The 21,800-nt window shown below is 39.7% G+C and overlaps 1 protein-coding gene across 6 annotated transcripts in view; it reads left to right on the forward strand.

Annotated features, from left to right (window-relative positions):
- The window catches only part of PKN1 (protein kinase N1), an 88,908-nt gene that overhangs the window by 56,217 nt on the left and 10,891 nt on the right, over positions 1-21,800 (forward strand). For 3 of the 6 annotated variants that reach the window (XM_034407354.3, XM_034407359.3, XM_034407344.3), the window contains 12 exons: positions 4,859-5,004; positions 9,728-9,857; positions 10,513-10,658; positions 11,641-11,854; positions 13,819-14,019; positions 14,559-14,668; positions 15,229-15,372; positions 18,092-18,167; positions 19,038-19,194; positions 19,988-20,084; positions 20,170-20,252; positions 21,163-21,241. In XM_034407354.3, coding sequence (XP_034263245.2) covers positions 4,859-5,004; positions 9,728-9,857; positions 10,513-10,658; positions 11,641-11,854; positions 13,819-14,019; positions 14,559-14,668; positions 15,229-15,372; positions 18,092-18,167; positions 19,038-19,194; positions 19,988-20,084; positions 20,170-20,252; positions 21,163-21,241 — 1,583 coding nt within the window. The remainder of the gene's footprint in view (positions 1-4,858; positions 5,005-9,727; positions 9,858-10,512; positions 10,659-11,640; positions 11,855-13,818; positions 14,020-14,558; positions 14,669-15,228; positions 15,373-18,091; positions 18,168-19,037; positions 19,195-19,987; positions 20,085-20,169; positions 20,253-21,162; positions 21,242-21,800) is intronic. The other 3 variants (XM_087887315.1, XM_087887316.1, XM_034407349.3) reach the window with 1 other exon arrangement.

The raw sequence follows: 21,800 nt of genomic DNA on the forward strand, positions 1-21,800 counted from the left end.
AAATCTACACTCCAGTTTGTTGGCAAGTGAAACCTGAGAGTTCAGGAGGACAGCAGACTTGAATGTTTTTTCCTCCCTTGCTTACGGCTACCCGATCTGAGATGTGAAACACCAGATTTGGATCAGGGATGGGTTCTACTTACCTTTACTACTGGTTCACAATGGGGCCACACGCGCACTCTTCTGCACATGCGCAGAAGCGTTCTGATGACATTGGGGTCAGTGGGCGGAGCCTCCCGCCGGTTTTACTGCCAGTTCTATAGAACCGGGGCGAACCGGGGGCAACCCACCACTGATTTGGATAGTAGCACAGTGAGACAGAATAGTCTAACTGCAATCCGATGGTTATCTGATCACAGATCAAGTGGCCCTACTATTTCATTGTCCAGTTTTTATTCCAGCCATTTCAAAGATGCAGATAACAGAAAGATAAGCTCTTGATCTCCGCGGACAGGAATTAACCTTATGGGACAAAAAGCAACAGAAAGAATATGCCATCTCCTCTTGAAGTTGTAGAGATTAAGCAAAATCAAGATGGTGCCCCTGAGTTATTTGAGTAGACATGCCTGTGCTTCTGCTCTTATCTTTCTTGTGGAATCTTGCTCTGCATCTTGTCTTTTAGTAGAGGTTTCAGCAAGGCAAGAACTGTGCTGTAGGACTGCATCATATGTAGAAGTTGCTGAGACTTTATCAAAGAGGAAGTGGCTGCTATCGTACCTGACTTCACTCTAAAACACATGCCACAAAATGGAGGAGGAGAGAAGTTCAGAGAGTAAACAGCTGGAGTAGAAAGAGTTTGGTACATGGGTGTGGCGATTTCCTCTTCACTGGTGGAAAAATAGTAATGATTTTGGGCCCAAAACTCAGAACTCTTGCAAACAAAAACAAGAAACACTCCACTGAGCTTTATAACCTTTGGGGAAATGCTGCTGTGGTATACAGCCGTTATTGATGAGAGGAGAGAATTCTAACTAGATGAATGCTTAATCCTGACTCCATTTAGTCCCACAAATTTTGGTATGATGTTGTTGAGAATACTGTGCATATTCTGTGGGATTACCCATTCTAGAGTCACCCCATGGTGCACTGGCTTAAAAGATATGAGTTGTTCCTTTTCTTTAATCAAGACTGGTAGCACTTTTTTGAGTAACATATGTTGTTGAACGTCATGAGCTTTTCGGAGCTACAGTTCACATCAGTGGTGAAATCTAAAATTTGTTACTACCGGTTCTGTGGGCGTGGCTTGGGGGGGTAATGTGACTGGGTGGGCGTGGCCATTTTTTTTTTTTTACTTTTAAAACCATTTTTTCTACAACCTCTTTAGCGAAGAGGTTGTAAATAAATGCTTTCAAAAGGCTCTGACGATCCCAGCTGAGTTGCCTGATCGGCAGAGACTTTTTTTATTTTAAATGCCTCTGACGATTCAAACTGAGTTGCCTGATCGGCAGAGACTTTTTTTCTTTTAAATGCCTCTGACCATCAGACAACTCAGCTTGGATCGTCAGAGGCATTTAAAAGAAAAAAAGGTTGTAGAAAAAATGCTTTTAAAAGTTAAAAAAAAGCCTCTGATGATTGTGCGGCTCAGCTGGGTAGGGGAGGCCAGGGATTTTTGCTACCGGTTCTCCGAACCACCCGCCTCCATCACTACCGGATCAGGTGATCCGGTCCGAACCGGGAGCATCAACACCTGCACTTTCATAGCTTGGACTGATGGGGGGGGGTTTCTTAATAGTTTTTAAACTGATTTTAAATTGTTTAATTCGGACTTTTTAATTTTATATTGTATTAATGTTATTGTGTATTTTACTGTTGTGAACCGCCCTGAGTCCATTGGAGATAGGGCGGCATATAAATCGCCAGTCTTTCTTAAGAATAAGCATCTAATTTCATAGTTAGATCTTTGCCTCAGAAAATCAAAAGGACAGAAAACACTAGTTCCAAAATTTATGACCTTACTACTGTCTAATGCTGGATCCACAAAATATTATCTAGGACCCAAAATGTACAGAGATAGAATATAGATTATATAAATGCTCTAATAGAGTAGCAGTATCCACAGAATGTAGATAATATATGTACAGTATTATAAAAAACCTTCCTTCATGGTTTTATTTATTACTTATTTATTAATCCAATTTATATTGCTGCCTATCTGTCCGAGATAGGTATTTACTCTGTATGGCAGACATACAGAGGAAAAATTGAGAATTCCAGTAAACCAAAACAAAAAACCTAGGTTGATTGAATTTTACCATTTTCTCTTGTGGCCTCATTGGAAATGTGTTCTTCAGTTGAGAAAATAGTGTGATAAATCCTATTGCTACATTTGACATACTTCCATTGTTTAATCTTTTACACTTAATGAAATAATAACATGTTCTGTTTGTCTCTCAGTTCATTACTTTCAAGTAAAATAGGTCCTGCATTAAGTCCTTTTCATTCAGATAGGGTTGTTTCTCTGCACTAATAAGATGCAGCTGCTTTGTAACCGGCATTACCTGTTTTATGGAATTATGTTTGCGAAGGCCTATGATTTAAACCAGGATATTTGCTTTTATGACAGCCAGTTTGGCGTAGAAGTTAAATATTCTAGCTAGAAAGCAGGAGACTTATGAATCTAGTCCTCCCTAAGGCAGGAAGTCAGTGGGATGGTTTTGGGCCAATTTTTCACTTTCAGCCCTAGGAGGAAGACAGCATCAAACCACTTGCCAATAATGTTGCATGGACTTGTTCATTCAGACTGACTCCAGGCACAGAAACACAAAATCCTCTTATATGTGATACTGGTATATTGTTAGTCACAAAGTAGACCATACTAAGAAATCTGACCATTGTTCATAGCAGATCTTCCTTCTGTCTTTCAAGGCTACTCCCTATGTCCTCCATACATATTTTAATTTTATGCCCTATAATTCAGAAGGTTATCAAGGTATCTAAAAATACCACTTAAAGTAATATTTTAAAAATAAGGCTTAAAACAGCAATCAGCAGTAAAAAATAAATGAAAAAAATAGAGTACCAAAATCTGTTTTATTAAACTAGTGTTCCCAACCAGATTGGTTAACTACCACTTTTATTATCTATAGTGGCTGAGGAATGATAGGCATTGTAATCCTACACATTTAATTCTATGGCTGTGAAAGAACATATAAAACACTTTCTACATTTTAGACATAAAATCATTTTAAAATTTGTTTATATCAGACGTCTATTGAGTAGTCTTCAGAAGAACATTTGAAAATTGGATTACTAGTACTGCAAAAGGTCCACTTCCCCCCATAACAAAGTAAGGTATTTTGACTGTTGATCATTGGGAATAAGTAGTCTTTAGATACTCCTGTTGTGATCTTTGGAAGTCAAAGAAAATTTAAAATGTGCACTTTGAATTATGGTTAATGCACAAACTAGAAACTGGGAGCATGAGTTCTAACTCCTCCTTAAACATGGAAAACCAGCTGGTTGACTTTGGACCAGTCACTTCTCTCAACCTCATCTCACAGGGTTGTTGTAAGGAAAATAGAAAGAGGAAAGAGTAAAGTTAATCCTTGACTTAACAACCATTTGTTTTGTGACTGTTCAAAGTTACAACAGCACTGAAAAAAGTGATTTATGACCATTTTTTACACTTACAACCCCATGATCACGTGATCAGTTTTCAGACACTTGGCAACTAGATCATATTTATGATGGCTGCAGTGTCCCTGGATCATGCAATCATCTTTTGTGACATTCTGACAAGCAAAGTCAATAGGGAAGCCAGATTCAGTTAACAACCGTGTTACTAACTTAACAACTGCAGTGCTTCACTTAATAGCTGTGGTAAGAAAAGTTGTAAAATGGGGCAAAACTCACTTAACAATTGTCTTGCTTAGCCACAGAAATTTTGGGCTCAATTGTGGTCGTAAGTCTAGGACTGCCTGTATTAGGCATGTTGAGTTATTCATAAAAACAATAAAGGCAGGTTATAAAATAATAAATAAGTGAGCAAGAGACTAGAGTATTTTCAAAATATATTAAATTATTTCTCCGAATAAATTGGGTAGACTTGTGACTTCTTCTCTTAAATTACTGGGTTTACTTACATTTCTTTCCTACCTAGTTTAGTGATTGACCCAAAACTTAGCAGAGGATATAGACCATTCCTTGGTGGACATTCTGACATTCAAACCCAAGAGAGCAAAAGCCAGAATATTGGGGTGGAAAGGAAGGGCGATCAAGTAAGAGATCAACTAGAAAGTGTTAATGAGGAAAGAAGAAAAAAGAAGGAATGAGAAGAAAGTTAAAAGAGTAGTTCAAAAGCAGGAAAGAAGCACTATCTCTGACAGAAGTAGTTATGTTAATGAAGTAAATCAAGATTTAGTCCCTTTTCACAAAATGCAACTAAGAGGGAAATTTAATTTAATTTAATTAATTAAATTTATATGCCGCCCCTCTCCGAAGACTCAGGGCGGCTTTAACTACTCTACATTGGCTGGTTTTTGATAATAAATTGAAATAATTACTCTCTTGCCAATATTTGGTGATGGATTAACACAAAAGGACATTTGTATGAGGGCCTGAGGCTACACAAGACCTGTTCAATATAATATAAAAATGCTGAGCACTTTTCTGTTGGTTTTTTTCGTCAATGTATATTGCTGACATTGGTGGATTCCCCTCACCTCCATCCCTGGGAATATGGAAGAGAATCAGAGAAATATGTTTCTTTCCCATATCTCAAGTGTCCCTGACACAGAGAACCTTCCATTCTTCTAGACTTGTGACACCCTCTCCTTACTTTCTATTCAAAAATTCAGATGGTTCTTTTTTAGGATGTGCATCCTGCTAATATTAATGTCTATAATTGATCCCTTTTTAGATGCCCCACAATCACCAGGCAGCTTGAGCCGATCAACAGCTAACAAAAGTCGTATTGCTGGTCTGGAAAAGCAGCTCAACATTGAGTTGAAGGTGAAGCAGGGCGCAGAGAACATGATCCAGATGTATGCCAACGGTGCTGCCAAAGTATGTTTGTTTTCCTCTCCACTGTCCTCCTTCTCTAATTGAGAAGCTTCTCTAAGCAGAAGCATTTTTTGCCACTTTACATATTCCCACGCAATATTTCTGCCCATACAAAAAAAATATCTGTATCACTGCCCTCAGCCTGATAAATAATCTGATCACCTATCTAAGTCAGTGTTGCCTTTTGGTAGGCCTGTTCTCTTAAAAATATTAAGTTTTTTTCCAAACTGAAGTAACTAAGAAAATAAGAATTCATATCAGCATTCCTGGTTCCCCTTACATTTTTTCCCCTGCAAAGTAACAAACCAATGTGCTGATTTCCAAAGTTTCTTAGATAATCACAGAATTATCACTATGTTGATGCTCAACATATCTCCTACTAGAAACCTTTGGAATACACTGTTCTAAAATGTTTAAACACGTTATCGCACAAGAACAAGCAGCTTCTAATAACTGCTACTTCTAGGGGTTCAAGTTACCTTGAAGTAGTACATTCCCTTGCTTTGCAAATAGAAACAAAAACAGTGCAATATTTTCTTGGGAAAGGGAAAAAAAACTCATTTGGGGATTAAGCTCATTTGGGGGTTAACCCGCTATGATTAAGCTAGAAGAAGCTTAGCAGGCCAACTCCCTCCTGTGAACCACCCTCAGTTCAAAAAATCTGGAAAAATTCTTCTTTAAAACATCAAATGAAATGGTGTGGCTCATGCCTTAGCAAATTGTGGCCTAAATATCATATATAATTAATCCTATCCAGGGGTGAAATCCATCAGGTTCTGACAGGTTCTGGAGAACCGGTAGCGGAAATTTTGAGTAGTTCGGAGAACCAGCACCTCTGGCTGGCCCCAGAGTGGGGTGGGAATGGAGATTTTGCAATATCCTTCCCCCAGGAGTGGGGAGGGAATGGAGATTTTGCAGTATCCTTCCCCTGCCACGCCCACCAAGCCACGCCCACAGAACCGGTAGTAAAAAAAATTGGATTTCACCACTGATCCTATCCTGTTTGCTGATCCTTATGATCCAGAAGGCAAATATTGATTGAATTTATCGCAATGCTTCATTTTAGCATCCACAAACTTCGACAGACACCAATTCTTCTGTGAATCCTGTTTTAGTTGCTTTGGCGTCAGGAATACAATATATATATTTGCATTTTGCAGTTACAGTTTCTCACAATTTGAGAACCTGCCTCCGAATTTTAGAGTGTTCTTTAAAAAAAGAATTATTTTGGAAACAATTTTGGCTGGAAAAGTAGACAGTTCTTGTAAATAACTGAAAACTCAATAGAATCCCTGTATTCCCACTCCACTAGCAACATACAGAGGATAACAGTTGAGTCCCCAGGTTTGGGAAGTGAGTATTTATTTATTTATTTAAATTTATTTATTTATTTAATTAATTTAAATTTGTTTAAATTTATTTATTTATTTATTTATTTATTTATTTATTTATTTATTTATTTATTTATTTATTTATTTATTTATTTATTTATTTATTTATTTATTTATTTATCCATCCATCCATCCATCCATCCATCCATCCATCCATCCATCCATCCAATTTATATAGCCATCCACTGTCACATGACTCAGGATGATGTACATCATTAAAGAGCAATTATGCATTCAATAAAACCATAATAAAACAGACAAAAACCCCCAGAATATGTTATATACTGTAGACAAATAAAGTGCCAGGGGGGAAAAAATCTTCCAGTGGGTCATACTGGTCGCAGACTCAATGCTGAAGCGGGGGGGGGGGGGAACCAGGTTCTTTAATGCCTTCTCAAAGGCAGGCAGGGTCAAGATCAGCTAGATCAACGGTTCTCAAACTGGGGGTCGCGATCCCTTTGGGGTCGAACGGCCATTTCACAGGGGTCGCCAAAGCCCTCTCTCACACACCCCCCACGCCTTCACTCACCCTCACTCTCTGCTCTGTTGGATTGCCGGCCATTCGTTTACCCCGCCCACTCCCAATCTATTGCTGCCTCCTGAGTCCCAGCTGATGGCTAGAGGGAAAAAAACTGTTTAAATTCATGCCGCGGGGCTTCAAAGGGCTGCCCTATAGCCACTGGTGGGATTCTGCCGGTTCTAGGGGGTTTGGCCGAATTGTTTGTTAAATTGCTGGCTTGCCCCGCCCCTCCGCACCACTATTTATTGCCAATAAATAGTGGTGGGCGAGGGGTGGGCGAGCCAGCAATTTAACAAATGGTTCTGTGTTTTTTTGTAATTTTATTGGCCCGCGGAGCTTCAGCATAGGCTAATTAGCCCTTGATTAGATCGGCTCCTGACTCTCAGCTGATTTGCTCTCAGCTGTTTTGCTCAGGGCTCTGCTGCTTGCTGGAGCAGATTTTTTCCCCCTAGCTATGCTGAAAAACGAAACTGAAAGTAAAGCAGGCTGTTGGCTTTGCTGTTGCTGCAACATTGGAAAATTAGGCAGGCAGATTTCTTTTCTTTTTCCTCACCAAAAAAGGTAGGTGCAAACAATGGGAAATTTAGGGAAAAAGAGGAGAGTTCAAGATTTTAAAACACAAAAGAAAAAAAGCTCTATTTAACTAGGGAATTGTAATAATTGAGATACTATTAATTGTATATTGTGTTGAAAGCAGAAATGGTTAAATTGTGGTTTGGAGGAATATATAGGGGAAATTTTTTGGTTTATTATTATTGGTAAATATAATTAATTGATTTGTAAGAAATTGGATTGCATGGAAATAATTGGAATATTCATGTTCATATTGATTAATATACAAAAAAGGTAGTTATATATCTAATTGATTTATATTAAAATGTTGAATTTATATTAAACAACTGTAATATTACATAATTAACCAATGTGAGGATGGATATAAAAATAGATGACAATGGGAAGGGGTATAATATAGAATAGAAGGGAAAAATTGAATTTGATTAAGATTAGAGATGAGGATGAAGGGTAATATTGGTTTTTTACAAAAATAGATGAGGAATAAATATGGCAAAAAGGAAATATAGAAATTGTAAATTTAATTGAAATGACTAAACACTGTTTAAATTTGTGAACCGGCCAAATACTCTGTTCAAAGAAAATACATTGTATGTTTGTATGTGTGTTTCTAATTATTGCTATTTATTCATATTTGTTCTCTTTTATTCTTTAAAGTTTAACAATTCATTCTTTATCTTAGTATCTTTATATTTGTTTGGGGTTGGCTTTCTTCCCTTTCATCTTTTTTATTGTACAGCAATCTTTCTCCTCAAACCTACCATCTCTCTCTTTTCTTTCCTTCTTACTTTCTCTTCCTCCACCTCTTCTTCTCTTCCCTACTTCCTCTTCCTTTCTCCTTCTCCTCCTCTCTTCCTCCCTCTCTTACCCTCACTCCTACTCTAATTTCCCTTCCCTTCCTTCATCCCTCTCTATTGCTGTATCCTTTTATGCATATGGACTACTCAGAGGGCTGAAAAAATTATTTCTGACTGGTCCTCGCACTTTTGACCAGTCCTCGAACTTACGACTGTCCTCACATTTTACGTTTTTGCCCTATCTTGTCACCATGGTGAAGAGAAGCAGTTGTGAAATGAGTGACATGGTTGTTAAGAATGCTGCACGGGCATAAATGTGAGGATGGTCATAAGTGTGAGGACCAGTCAAAAGTGCGAGGACCTGTCAGAAATGACTTTTTTCAGCCCTCTGGGTAGTCCTTTTGTGCATATGGACTACTCAGAGGGCTGAAAAAGTTATTTTTGACTGGTCCTCGCACTTTTGACCAGTTCTCGAACTTACGACTGTCCTCACATTTTACGTTTTTGCCCTATCTTGTCACCATGGTGAAGAGAAGCAGTTGTGAAATGAGTGACATGGTTGTTAAGAATGCTACAATGGGCACAAATGGTGACCAGTCATAAGTGCGAAGACCAGTCAAAAGTGCAAGGACCTGTCAGAAATCACTTTTTTCAGCCCTCTGGGTAGTCCTTTTGTGCACATGGACTACTTAGAGGGCTGAAAAAGTTATTTTTGACTGGTCCTCGCACTTTTGACCAGATCTCGAATTTACGACTATCCTCACATTTTACGTTTTTTGCCCTATCTTATCACCATGGTGAAAAGAAGCAGTTGTGAAATGAGTGACATGGTTGTTAAGAATGCTGCACGGGCATAAATGTGAGCATGGTCATAAGTGTGAGGACCAGTCAAAAGTGCGAGGACCTGTCAGAAATGACTTTTTTCAGCCCTCTGGGTAGTCCCTATACACACAGCCATGGCCACCCGGTCACATGACCACCTAGCCATGCCCACAAAATAAGCCACGCTCACAGAACCGGTAGTAAAAAAATTTAGAACCCACCCCTGGTTGGGGGTCACCACAACATGAGGAACTGTATTAAAGGGTCGCGGCATTAGGAAGGTTGAGAACCACTGAGCTAGATCTCAATGAGAATGCTGTTCCAATGGCCAGGAGCAACAACAGAGCAGGCATATCTCCTGGGTCCAGCCAGATTGATTGATTACATTTTGGAAGACGGCCCAACTCATGCTGGATGGGCAGAGTTAATGAGATAATTATTGGAGATAATAGTTGTTAATACTTAGGAAGGCAGTCCAGTTTGTGCTGTGGGTATTCTTATAGCTTATTTCTGTCTGTCTGTCTGTCTTAAACCTATTGCCAGCTACATTGGTTTTGCTGTGATTTTCAATACTTTTCTTCTATTGGAGAGAATTCAATCCACCCCTTTGGTCTTCCATCTAGGACCGGAAGTTGCTGCAGACAGCCCAGCAAATGCTACAAGATAGCAAAACCAAGATAAATATTATCCGCATGCAGATTCGCAAGGCTGTGCAAGCTGACGAAGTGCAGCTGACTATGGAAGATGGGCAAGGTGAAGGAGAGGATGAAGAAGAAACCCCTGTTTGCTGCAAGCTCTGTTTATGCTATAGCCAGGCTGTCACTTCAGAAAGGCCAATGTCCCTGTTGCCCTTCAAACTCTTCAGGAACCAGGAAATGGTTTTTGGAACAGTTTAAAGTCCCGTCTTTTTCCCACCTGATGTGAAACCCCTATTTCTGGGTCTGGATACAGGTCTCTGGGTTTTCCTCTGGAATTAAGTACATATTAGGCACAAAGGGATCTATCATTCTTTTAAATCAGGAATTCCTTTTTTGCACTGGTGGGCACCATAAAATTTAAGAGCATGTCAAAGGGACAAAATGGCTGCTGTGGTAGGTGGGCAGTCACAATACATCCATTTATGTTTATATCCTATCAATGAGGCTGTTCTCTATATTTCCTCCAGTTCCCTCCAGCCTTGGATATTCCTTTGCTATTATTTATAGGCAAATAGTCTTACTTCCAATAGAGCAGTGGACTATATTCTTCCATCATGTTTAATTCCTCTTGAATTTACAAGGGTTGAGGATATTCTAGGAAATACATAGTTAAGGCTGGCACTGAACTAGGTAAATTGTGGTTGCTATGTCAGGGCCCTGGTGCTAACCATACAAATGGAGATAGACTGACTTTTTAATGTTCCTTGCAGGGAACACAGACCTAAGCGCCATAGAATTGAGAATTGAGGAGCTTCGCCATCATTTCCAAGTAGAATATGCTATATCTGAGGGTGCCAAAAACGCACTGCGTCTTCTGAGCTCCAGCAAAGTTCAGGATCGTCATGCTATTTCTGAGGTAATGGTGCATTTTCTTTGGTTGGTATTATATAATAAAGATACATAAAATGATTGAAGAAATGAAGCAGTAAGCAATTCAGTGCTGCTGTAAATTATGTGATTTTAAAATAACCTAAACTTCTTGTTCCAGTTATGCCATTCTCTGACATATATTTGCAACTTTTGCATTAACTGTTCCCAGATTGGTGTTTCTATATGTTTTTGGCATTACAAGTAAGCATTCTCAGTCAGTGTGCATATTGTCTAAATACAATTTCCTGTGCTAGATAGGCTCAGTTGTCTTTAGACTAAGCACTGTGTCTGACTTTTGGATGGAATCTTAAAAATCACAATTTAGATGAAAGTTGCATTTGATTAAATTAATATGACTTTCTGGTATATTTAATATCCCACTTCTGGCATATTAAAAATTACAGTTCAAAGACAACATTTGTATCTGTCCTGGGAGATGGGAAGTCTAGAAACAGAATAAACAAACAAACATTTGAAATGGGTCACAGTTGACATTTTGGGAGGCCACTGTTGATCTGAAGCCTCACATTCTATGCCCCTGGTCAATTAAATCTCTCAAAGAAAAAAAAAAGCAATCAGTTTTTGTCAAATAAGTTGTGACAGGTTTATTCATTGTCAGAACATTTACATCTAAGTTCTAATAATTGCTGGAGAAGAGTTAAAAAACAAGACCATCCCATCACATGTTCTGTTCTTATAAATTTCCTATAACCTGTACCGTGGGCATGGGGAATACTGCACTTTGATTTCCCACTTACAAGCTCTGTAGCTGAGATAGATGGATCCAACAGTCCACTTGCTGAAGAATTAAGGATTGTGTGCCACAGGGTGCTGAGTCTATATCCTTGTTAATACGTCAGGTAGATTGTCTTGGTTTGGAAGCTGTGTGGAAATGGAAGGAGAATTTAAAATGGGTCATTGCTAGGCTGAGCCAAATTGGCACCTGATGATCTGGGCCTTTGCTGTAGGCACAGACCAAGCTGAACGAATCAAGCCAGAAGTTGGATCTTTTGCGATATTCTCTGGAGCAACGTCTGGCTGAACTGCCTGAAGATCATCCAAAGGCCTGCATCATCAAGGAGGAACTCATCATGGCATCCTCTCCTGCCTTCAGTGCCCGCAATACCACTTCCTACCAGCATAACCAGTATAATACCCTATCAAAGCCATCTCCACTTACAGGTGACTGCACTCCCCCTCCCCGTGGGCATAGGTTGGGTCAATCTATTGCCAGAATGTCTCAGTTTAGTTTTTGACTGTGTTGAGCCCTTTAAGAAAGTGATATAGAAATTAAATTGTAATTCGTAACTGTTAATACAGCAACAATCAGGACATTCCACTTAGTCAATATCCCCCATTTCATACAATAGTTGTTTTATCTACTTTCTAATCCAGTGGTCACCAACCGGTGGTCCGCGAGAAAATTTTGGTGGTCTGCGGTGCACCAGGGTGGAGGAGCTGCTCCAGGATGAGCAATGGCCAGTCCTGTGACTAGAGCTCTAGAATATGGGACTGGCCAGGCAGCTCATGGTGGGGCTGAAAATCTCCGCTTTAAAGGGAGGTTTGTGCAATTTGCAACTTTGCAGTGCTGCCCTCACCGGCCAGAATGAGCTAATGGTGCAAGAGGTGGTGGTGGTGCAGGCGGGTTAAAGTAACGGGTGGCGGCAACCCCGGGCTGTTTCTTCCCCCTGCTGTAGCTTCCTGTTGGCTAAACCACCAGTGGCTGTCCCCGCCCCTCGCCCTCCCTTCTCAGTCACTCCTTGCCTGGCAAGGAAAAGGGAGGGTGGATGGAGATTCATTCCATATTCCAGAGCAGGAGCGAAGCTTCGTTTCTTGCTGGATCTCGCGGCCGTTTCTTCCGGCCCTTGTTGGTGCTCCACGCACCTCAGTCTCTCGGGGAGACGCTTGACTTCCTCTCCGCCCCAAGACACATGAGATGGCCCATGAGATGGGAGAGGGAAAGAGAATCAGAGAATCAGAGAGAGAATCAGAATGAAAGAGAGAGAGAGAATGAGAGAGAGAGAAAATGAGAGAGAGAGAGAGAAAAAGAAAGAAAGAGACACAGAGAGAATGAGAAAGAGGGGGAGAGACAAAGAGAGAGAATGAGAGAGAGAAAGAAAGAGACACAGAGAATGAGAGAGAAAATGAAAGAATGAGGGAGAGGGAGAGGGGGGGACAGAGAAAGAGAGAATGAGGGGGAGAGAAAGAGAGAATGAGAGAGAAAGAGAGGGGGAGAGAGAGAATGAGAAAGAATGAAAGAGATTGAAAGGGGGGAGAGAGAGAGGGGGGAGAGAAAAAGAGAGAAAGAGACAGAATGAAAGAGAAAGAGTGAGAAAGAAAAAGACAGAATCAGAATGAGAGAATCAGAGAGAATGAGAGAGAGAGACAGAATGAAAGAGAGAGAGTGAAAGAGGGTGGAGAGAAAAAGAGAGACAGAATGAAAGAAAGAGAGAAAGAGAAAGAAAGAAAGAGAGACAGAGACAGAATCAGAGAATGAGAGAGAATCAAAGAGAGAGACAGAATGAAAGAGAGAATGAGAGAGAATCAGAATGAGACACACACAGAGACAGAGAATGAAAGAGAAGAGAGACAGTGAAAAAGAGAATGCGAGAGAGAAAGAAAGAAAAAGAGAAAGAATGAATGAGAGAATGAGAGAGACAGAAAGAGACAATGAAAGAATGAGAGAGAGACAGAGAATCAGAGAGAATGAGAGAGACAGAATGAGAAAGAGACAGAATGAAAGAGAGAGAAAAAGAAAGAGACAGAGAGGGAATCAGAGAGAATGAATGAGAAAGAGAGAGGGGGAGAGAGAAAGAAAGAGAAATGAGAGAAAGAGAGAAGGAGAGAGAGTGCCTGAAGGACCCCATCCTGTCCCTGGGAGTCCAGGCGCTTCATCAAACGGTGCACTGGATTCGTATTAGTGGTCCATGGGATTTAAAATTATGAACTTGGTGGTCCCTGAGTTCCAAAAGGTTGGGGACTCTTGTTCTAATCCATTCTTAATGTACCTTCTTTTTTCATACACAAGTGAGATAACAGGATTTTTCCCCCAATCTCTTGCTCACTCTCTTAAGGCTCAAAGAAAGTATTGTTGTTTTTGTTTCAAACTTTCCAGACTTTGGTTCTTAGCAGTTTCTTATTGGCAGGGATCCTGGAAGTGCAGTTGTTGGGCTGCAGTGGATTGCTGGAGGTTGTCCCAGGACGTACCCGTGGCTCCACTGTCTGCCTGCCTTGCAACAGTCCTGGTGAAGCACGGCCTTCGTTCATGAGCCGCAGTGGGAGAGGGCTGTATAATCGCAGTGGTAGTGTAAGCGGCAGGACCACCATCAAATCGGAAGATACCAGCAGTAAGTAATCCTGAGGGCAATCGGCACTAAAATAAGAGATGTTGTGACCTAGGCCCAAGTGTCTTTGTTTCTCTTTTAAGCCTTATGGGAGGGGCCAGTCATCTCCTGGCCTTACTCCTGAGTCGTCCCTTTTGCTTTAGTTGCTCTTGCCTTCTGGCAGCTCTGTGCATGCATGCACTAGGAACAGGCTCCTCCTGTTCCTCTGCCTCTCTGCTGTCCGACTCGGGGGGCTCCGGAGTCTGCGCATCACTCCCAGATGGCCCTGGCCCCATCTCTGACTCCGATGCAGAGCCCTCATCCGGGCCTTCCCCAGACTCCCAGGACTGGCCCATGTTCCTCCCCAGCCTCCTCACTGTCTGAATCCGCTGCGAGCTCCGCAGGCTGCTGGCAGACCACAACAAGAGAGTGAATAAGGGATGTTGGTACATTTTAGTGTTGCATTGGTGTTAATGCAGTTCAATCATCATGAAATGAAATCCTTATATTCAGTTCTCAATCTTATTTGCTCTTTCTCAACATTCCAATTTTTTCTCTCGTAGATGAAGTAAGTGCTGTATTGAAGCTGGACAATGGAGTTGTAGGTCAGACCGCTTGGAAATCTATTGGCCTACAAGCTTGGAACCAGGTTTTCACAGTGGAATTAGAAAGGGTACGTGCAAAGATGGTGCCTGCTAATGGACTTCAGATACCAGATCTGTGCTGTATAAACATCTCTCTGCTCATATCTCTGTGGCAAAGAAGTCACATTACTCCTCCAATTTCATGCCATGGTCACATGAGTAATAACTTCAGGGAGAGGAGTTATATCAATTATTTCACTTTGCGTTCTAGTTAATGTATTTCATATTTATTAAAGTGCATCGGCAGGGGCGGATTTTCCTATAGGCTAACTAGGCTTCAGCCTAGGGCCTCAAGATCAAGAGGGGCCTACATTCAAATTGTTAGCAAAATTAAAATTACACTTTCACTATAGGTGAAAGGGCCTCATAAGTGGAATAGCCTAGGGCCTCTTTTCATCTAAATCCGGCCCTGTGCATCGGTTCATAATGATGTTGGTATTTCTGTGTAGTCTTTGGGATCACCATTCTTCAGATAGAGAAATATGGTGAAGCACCTGTTAATTGATTGTTAGGAAATGATTTGGACCTCGCTGTAGGAGTGGTGGATGTGTTGCTGATCTTTTTAATGAGTCCCTTCTCTCCATATCAGTCAAGAGAGCTGGAGATTGGCGTCTATTGGCGTGACTACCGCAGTCTCTGTGCCCTGAAATACCTCAAGCTGGAAGATTTTCTTGATAATGAACGCCATGAAATTCATCTGGAACTGGAGCCACAGGGTACTCTGTTAGCAGAGGTAACAAAATAAAACAAAAATTGGCATCAAGCTGGGTGGGAAGCAACTGAATTTTAATACTTAGATTATTTTAGTTGAGTGAGTGGATAGAAATTGTTGAAATCCAAAAAGAGCATGGTAGCAACAACATGTCCCAAATATGTCCTGCAATACTTTTATACAGTGAATGGATTTAAACAATGGCAGCTTTTATATATAAGTGTTATCTGTGCATGTTACAATTGTGGAGAGAATGAAGGGAGAGCATTATTATCTACATGATACTGAAAAAGTATTCAGGCATCTTATTTTCCTGTTCTTGTGTGTGATAATTTCAACATTAATCCATACGTGCTGTATGTTTGCAACACCACATACTTAGCTATAAATCAATTACATGAGTTTTCCTTTCCCCCCCCACCAAAGGGAGTGGAGTGGGGAAGATGTGGGCCATTAGATGTCATTGGACTCCCACCAGTCTGGCCAATGTCCAGGCATAATGGAGCTATATTAGCGAGCAATGTCTTATGGATTCTAGGATCCAATCTCTACTCGGCTGCTTCATTATAGAATCAGGCATTTGCTACTTAGTTTATTCAACCTGGAGAGAAAGTCTATCCCTTATCCCGTATTGATACTGCATTGTATCAGAGTTAAAAGCATTCTTTATATAAAAACTGTGGTGTGAGATTCTTCAATTTGTTCACTCAGCCTGTTTGCATCATGCCATATCAGCAATGAAAAGCGGGAGTCAGGTGAAAAGAAACTGACAAAGCTTTATTTATTTATTTGAATTTATTAGCTGCCCAATTTCAAGGGATTCACCTTATTCCCAGAAGTCAGCAATTTTTCATGAATGTTAAAATCCCAAGTACTTTGAGAGAGCAAATGGTCCTCAGGAAATGCTTAACCAGTGTCAGTAGTAAGACTCCCCACAGTTTATCTTCAGTAACTCAAGGACAAAACATTTTCTTTCTTTCTTTCTTTCTTTCTTTCTTTCTTTCTTTCTTTCTTTCTTTCTTTCTTTCTTTCTTTCTTTCTTTCTTTCTTTCTTTCATCATTGATCAGACATGGCACTATTGCCTGTTGTGAAAATTCAGTTTTACAAATATGTTTTGAAATAATGTTACTACTTTTAAACAATTATTTTGATACTGAGCCCTATTGCAATATGCTACTTGTAAAATTGCCATTTAAAAAAAATAAGGGACAAATAATCAGCAAAGTTATTCCCATTCCACATCTTTCTATTTGCAAAAATTCCCCATATTTTAATCAACCTAGTTTTTTTCTTTATGTGCATCCCCCATATTTAATATTGGATAAAATATTCCCTGATTGTCTTTGAAAAATGGTATTGCAATTTTCAGCAATCAAATCAGTATATGATGATGGAATATTTTAGCTCTAGATTGGAACTAAATTGCACTAAAACTTGAATTATTGTGGAATACCTCGATGTATAATTTATTACAGTTTATGGAACAGATAAGTGGAAATGTTCCTGTAATAAAAGCTCAGCCTTAAAAAATAAATGTATAACTGTAGAATTACTGAGCAAAATTGTCAGATAGTCTGGGACAACATTGTTATTTTTTGATGTCCTACATTTTACATGATGCTAAATTTCAAATCATTAAACATAATGGATTGTAATGGATAAATATTTCATCCTTTGAAATATTTCAATTTAGTACAGTGGACTAAAGCACTGTTATTAACATCTGCTGCTTGCAATTACTGCAAGTTCAAATCTCACCAGGCTCAAGGTTGACTCAGCCTTCCATCCTTTCAAAGGTAGGTGAAATGAGGACCCAGATTGTGGGGGCAATAAGCTGACTTTGTATAAATATACAAAAGTATGAAGGCTATTGCTTAATGCATTGTAAGCCATCCTGAGTCTCCGGAGAAGAGTGGCATATAAATTAAAGCAAAAAAATAAAAATAAAAAAAAAATTGGTCAGTTTCTAATGAAACTTTTTACTTTATGGAAAATTTTTGCCATCACAAACAATTCACATTACAAGATTATTTGCTTATAATTAACACTATCCTTGAGATGCTAAGTGAAGTAAAAATATTTTAGTTTTGTTGTGCTTCATTAATTGGGTTAGAGGTTCTTATCCAGTTGTGACTCTCCAGAAGCCATACTAGATATCCTTGCTTGTAGAGTCTCAAGGCTTTAGCTTGGGGCTGGATCCCACACTTTAACTCTTAGACATGCTGCTAAGATTATTCCAAGATTTATTTTTTTTAAATCTCTCTCTGCTTTATTTGTTAAACCTATGGCTTTAATCATTTTGGGACTGCGTTTATTTTATATTTCAGCCAGGTTGTGATTCACTTTGAATGTATTAAAGATAAAGAGTAGTAGGAAAATATTCATAAATAAACATCTGTGATTTCTGGTTATAAGCTTGATTTGGGGGATTTGATCTTTCAGCTATTGTAGAAAGTAGGCAGTAGAACTGAGGGTGGGAGGCTTGCACTCTGAGGGCTGATGGCTGATGAGGTGCTGATGATGGCTGAGGAGGAGGAAGAGGACTGAATTCCTCCTTTTAGATGGAGGCTCCTCAGCCCCAATCAGCCAGAGGTTGCTGTTTGCATCTGGATCGATCTAACTTGCTGAACAGCCTCAGAGCCTCAAGACTGCTTTTCACTGCAGCAGTGTTGCAGCAGGAGCTGTATCTCAGGATGCAGTGCACCTTTGCCTGGCTTACAGTACACTCTCTTGCTGCAGGTTATCTTTTTTAACCCTGTCATTGAGCGCATACCCAAGCTCCAGCGACAGAAGAAGATCTTTTCCAAGCAGCAAGGTAAGGAATCAGACCACAGTTTGAATCTTGATCAGTCAGCTTTGCCTGGTCTGCTTGGGCGCTTCCTTAGTCTACAGTGTTGCAGGACCGGGTCATACTGATTGCCAGCTTGGTTAGCTTTGAGAGAGAAATGGCATTGGAAATAAGGTGCTGGAGTATCACATTGGCATATTTTTCTTGTGGAAGATCTGTTGTTGCTCTTGCGACAAATAATGTTGTTCACATTATTCTCATCGTGTGAATGAGGAAGGGTGAGGATGAGCAAGCCAAAGATGAGCTTCTCCAAAGTATTTTTTTTCTCCAAGGGAACATTTCCTGCTAGGAGCTTGGACAGAAAAGTAACTTATTGGCCACCCCAATGAAATTTAGTCTTGTAATGTATTCAGCTATTTTTGGCTGCATTTAAATACCCCATTCCATAAGTTGAACACATCATTTTCATAAAATGGCTTCAGTAGTTGCTTTCATTAAATGTTAAATACCTGCATCTTTTATGAGAAAAATGCACATGCATGGGTATCTAGAAACATACATAGTGTACTTTAAACATTAAGAGTTCTTCAATTCCTTTAATTTAACCTGATCCTTACAAAAGATCCTTTACCATAACAGCTTTATTATAATCTATACTTTGGGGATAGGTTGACTGAGTTTAATGAGGATTGGAGTCCAATAACATTTGGAGGCCTTCAGATTTCCTAGTCCATGTTGGATGGAGCTGGCAGTAAAAGGATAATAGCTTACATTGGATATACAATAGTGGTCTGGCAGAAGGGGCATGCTGCAGACTCCGTCAAAGGAATCTTAATGTGTATACCTGCCATCACATGCAAAATTCCAGCTGTTCTTCTTCATCTGTTTCTTTCCTAGGGAAAGCTTTCTTGCGTGCTCGTCAGATGAACATTGATATTGCCACATGGGTACGTCTCCTGCGACGCATCATTCCTACTGCCAGTACTACAGGCACTTATAGCCCCTCAACGCAGATGACTCCAACATCTGGCTCAGAAAGTAGGCAGAGCTCTGGGTAGGTGTTTCTTATACTTGAAGGTCAGGGATGAACAGCTAAAAATCTTAGCTGCTGCAGCAATTAAAAACCATGCTTTCTTTTTTCATATTATACTTCTTTTATTTCGTTGCTATTGGCTGATGAAAGAAAGCTAAGGTTTGGACATTTCTAAATCCATATATTTGAGGAAAGAAAGGTGTCCCTGCAGATTTTACTCTGCTAGTCATAACTGATTATAAGGGGTGGCTCATCTCCGTTCCAGGGGCCATTGAGCCAATGCTGTCCAAAGATATTTTTGCGGTCATGTGGCCAGCATGACATCATGGAGCACTCTCTCCTTCCCACAAAAATGGTACCTAATTATCTATTCACATTTGCATGCTTTCGAACTGTTAGATTGGCAGGAGCTAGGCCAAAACAGGAGCTCACCCCATCGAGCAATGCTTGTGTCTTGAACCCAGGTTGTCGGCTTTCAACTGATAAGCCCAGCATCTTAATTGCTGAGCCATTGAACCGCCTGTATTTGAGAGGCTAATGTAAAATTCCTTGGACCACAAGATGTCTGGCTAAATCACCTCAGTATTATAGGCCTAAAGTAAAATTTGTCCCCATGTTTATCTTACCACATCCCTTACTGTTGACCATGAAGGCTAGGGCTGCTTGTAGTTCAGAAACATATGGAAAGCCATCAGTGTCTCAACCCCCTGATGTTCTGGAGTAAATACCTGAATTAACCCAACTTCTCCTCAGGTTGTAGTTTCTGTAGTAATTTTCCATGTGATTCTTAAGATTGGCATTTCCCCCCATCCAGGGACATTGCCATTGAGAAGCTGAATTTGGATGGGGATAGAGTTCATATTGGGCATTTGGGCCAGGATGATGCTGAGCTTCCTGGGAAGGTCTTACTGGTAAGTGTCTCCTTTTCAGTTTGTCAGCAGTGAAGCTGCTGTTTTCCAGCAGTTACTTCTTTTTTATATTTCTATTTATTTATAGACTTCACAAGCTGGGGAGGAGGTCTTTCAGATGGAGTTAGGTTCAGGAGGAGACACTAGAGGATCTGAAAGTACTTTTCACAGGTAGGTAACAGCTTTCTCCTCTGTTTTCTGACATCATAGACTCTTTTAATTGTTTTATCTTGCTATTAATTACCATTTCCTATGAAATGGGTTATTTATATCTCTAACCCCTTGTGCTGTCAGCAATTATAAACAGTCTGTGTTGCAAATAAATGCATAGTTGTTGATACATTGATTTTTCTACTTAGGATTTGGTTCATTAAAAGTGCACAATGCATAGTGGTTCAAAAACACTAATGCATATAGTGATGTCTGAAATGAGGATATAAATGTCACCAGTATAATGTTTGATAATAAATGATTTAATTCCCCATCACGGTAGAACGTTCACAGCTCACCTTGCAAGCAGTGAATTCTAATGGGAGTTGAGTTAATATATCTCTAGGCAAAACACAGATAATTTCCTTGTCTTTAGATGTTTCTTTTCTTTTGCTCCCTCTCCTTGACCTACATCTCGTATGTGCTTACTGATAAAATTATGCCAGTTAAATCTGGTGGTATGCCATCAATTACATCCTACATTTATCCCATATAAGTCCTTTAGTGATGTGATTGTGCAAGATACAATTATTTTGATAAGTCCCTGTATAAAGAACTATGGGTGGTTTGTTTTGCTAATTTCAATCCTATTTATTTATCTAGTAAATGAATAATGCCTGTCTCAAACTTCCTTCTTAACTTGTTTAGATGTAGTTCCCAGAATTATCTTCAGTGGCCATCATGGCTACAAATTGGGAGGGTTGGGGAAAGTTTTGTTACATATTCATAAGAAAAAGGAATGCCCAGAGCTGATTTTTCTAAACCATTGACTTTCTTTAACAACTTTATTTCTGTATAAGAACTTGTGTATGTGTGTTATGGTAGAGCTGGTGGTAGGGAGCCATCCCTGACTTGCTCTTTTATTTTGTAGCAGCCATCTGAGAAAAACACCTCTCACTATGGATGATTTCCATTTTGTAGCTGTGCTAGGTCGTGGACACTTTGGCAAAGTGAGTATTGCATGCCCACCTCCCAGTTTTTCCCAGTATCTCTCTCTCAGTACAAAACAGCTGCCTCCATCTTGGTGGATGCAGAAGCATCAATTAGTAGCAGAGAGAGAGTAAACACAGGATGGAATGCTGCAGTCCTCGTTCCTTTCATTGTTAATACATGTTATTGTTGAGAAAGAAAATAAAAGAAAGATAGAATGGTATACAATGAAACAGCTCAGATTTTAAACTTAGCATTAAACCTTGACCACACAGAAAAATATTAATCACTCTTTCCATTATATCAAAAAAAGAATTAAATTACTAAACAGAGAGCTAACAACTAATACCAGCTCAAGATTATCAATCTAGATACTAAATTTGATCTTTGTCAAAAATTCTTGACAGCACTGTCTTTTTCTGTCATAAATGACTAATATTTTGTTACAATTTTAATATTTGAAATTGAATTAAATTTTGACTAAAAAAGGGACCACTCATTTCTATCCTATTGGAATAGAGTCAGATAATAATTTGGTTCCATAATAAATGCAACTCAACACACACACACACACACACA

This window comes from Pantherophis guttatus, chromosome 2 (assembly GCF_059756535.1).
Source record: "Pantherophis guttatus breed Tessera chromosome 2, ASM5975653v1, whole genome shotgun sequence".
In the NCBI taxonomy this organism is placed as follows: domain Eukaryota; kingdom Metazoa; phylum Chordata; class Lepidosauria; order Squamata; family Colubridae; genus Pantherophis; species Pantherophis guttatus.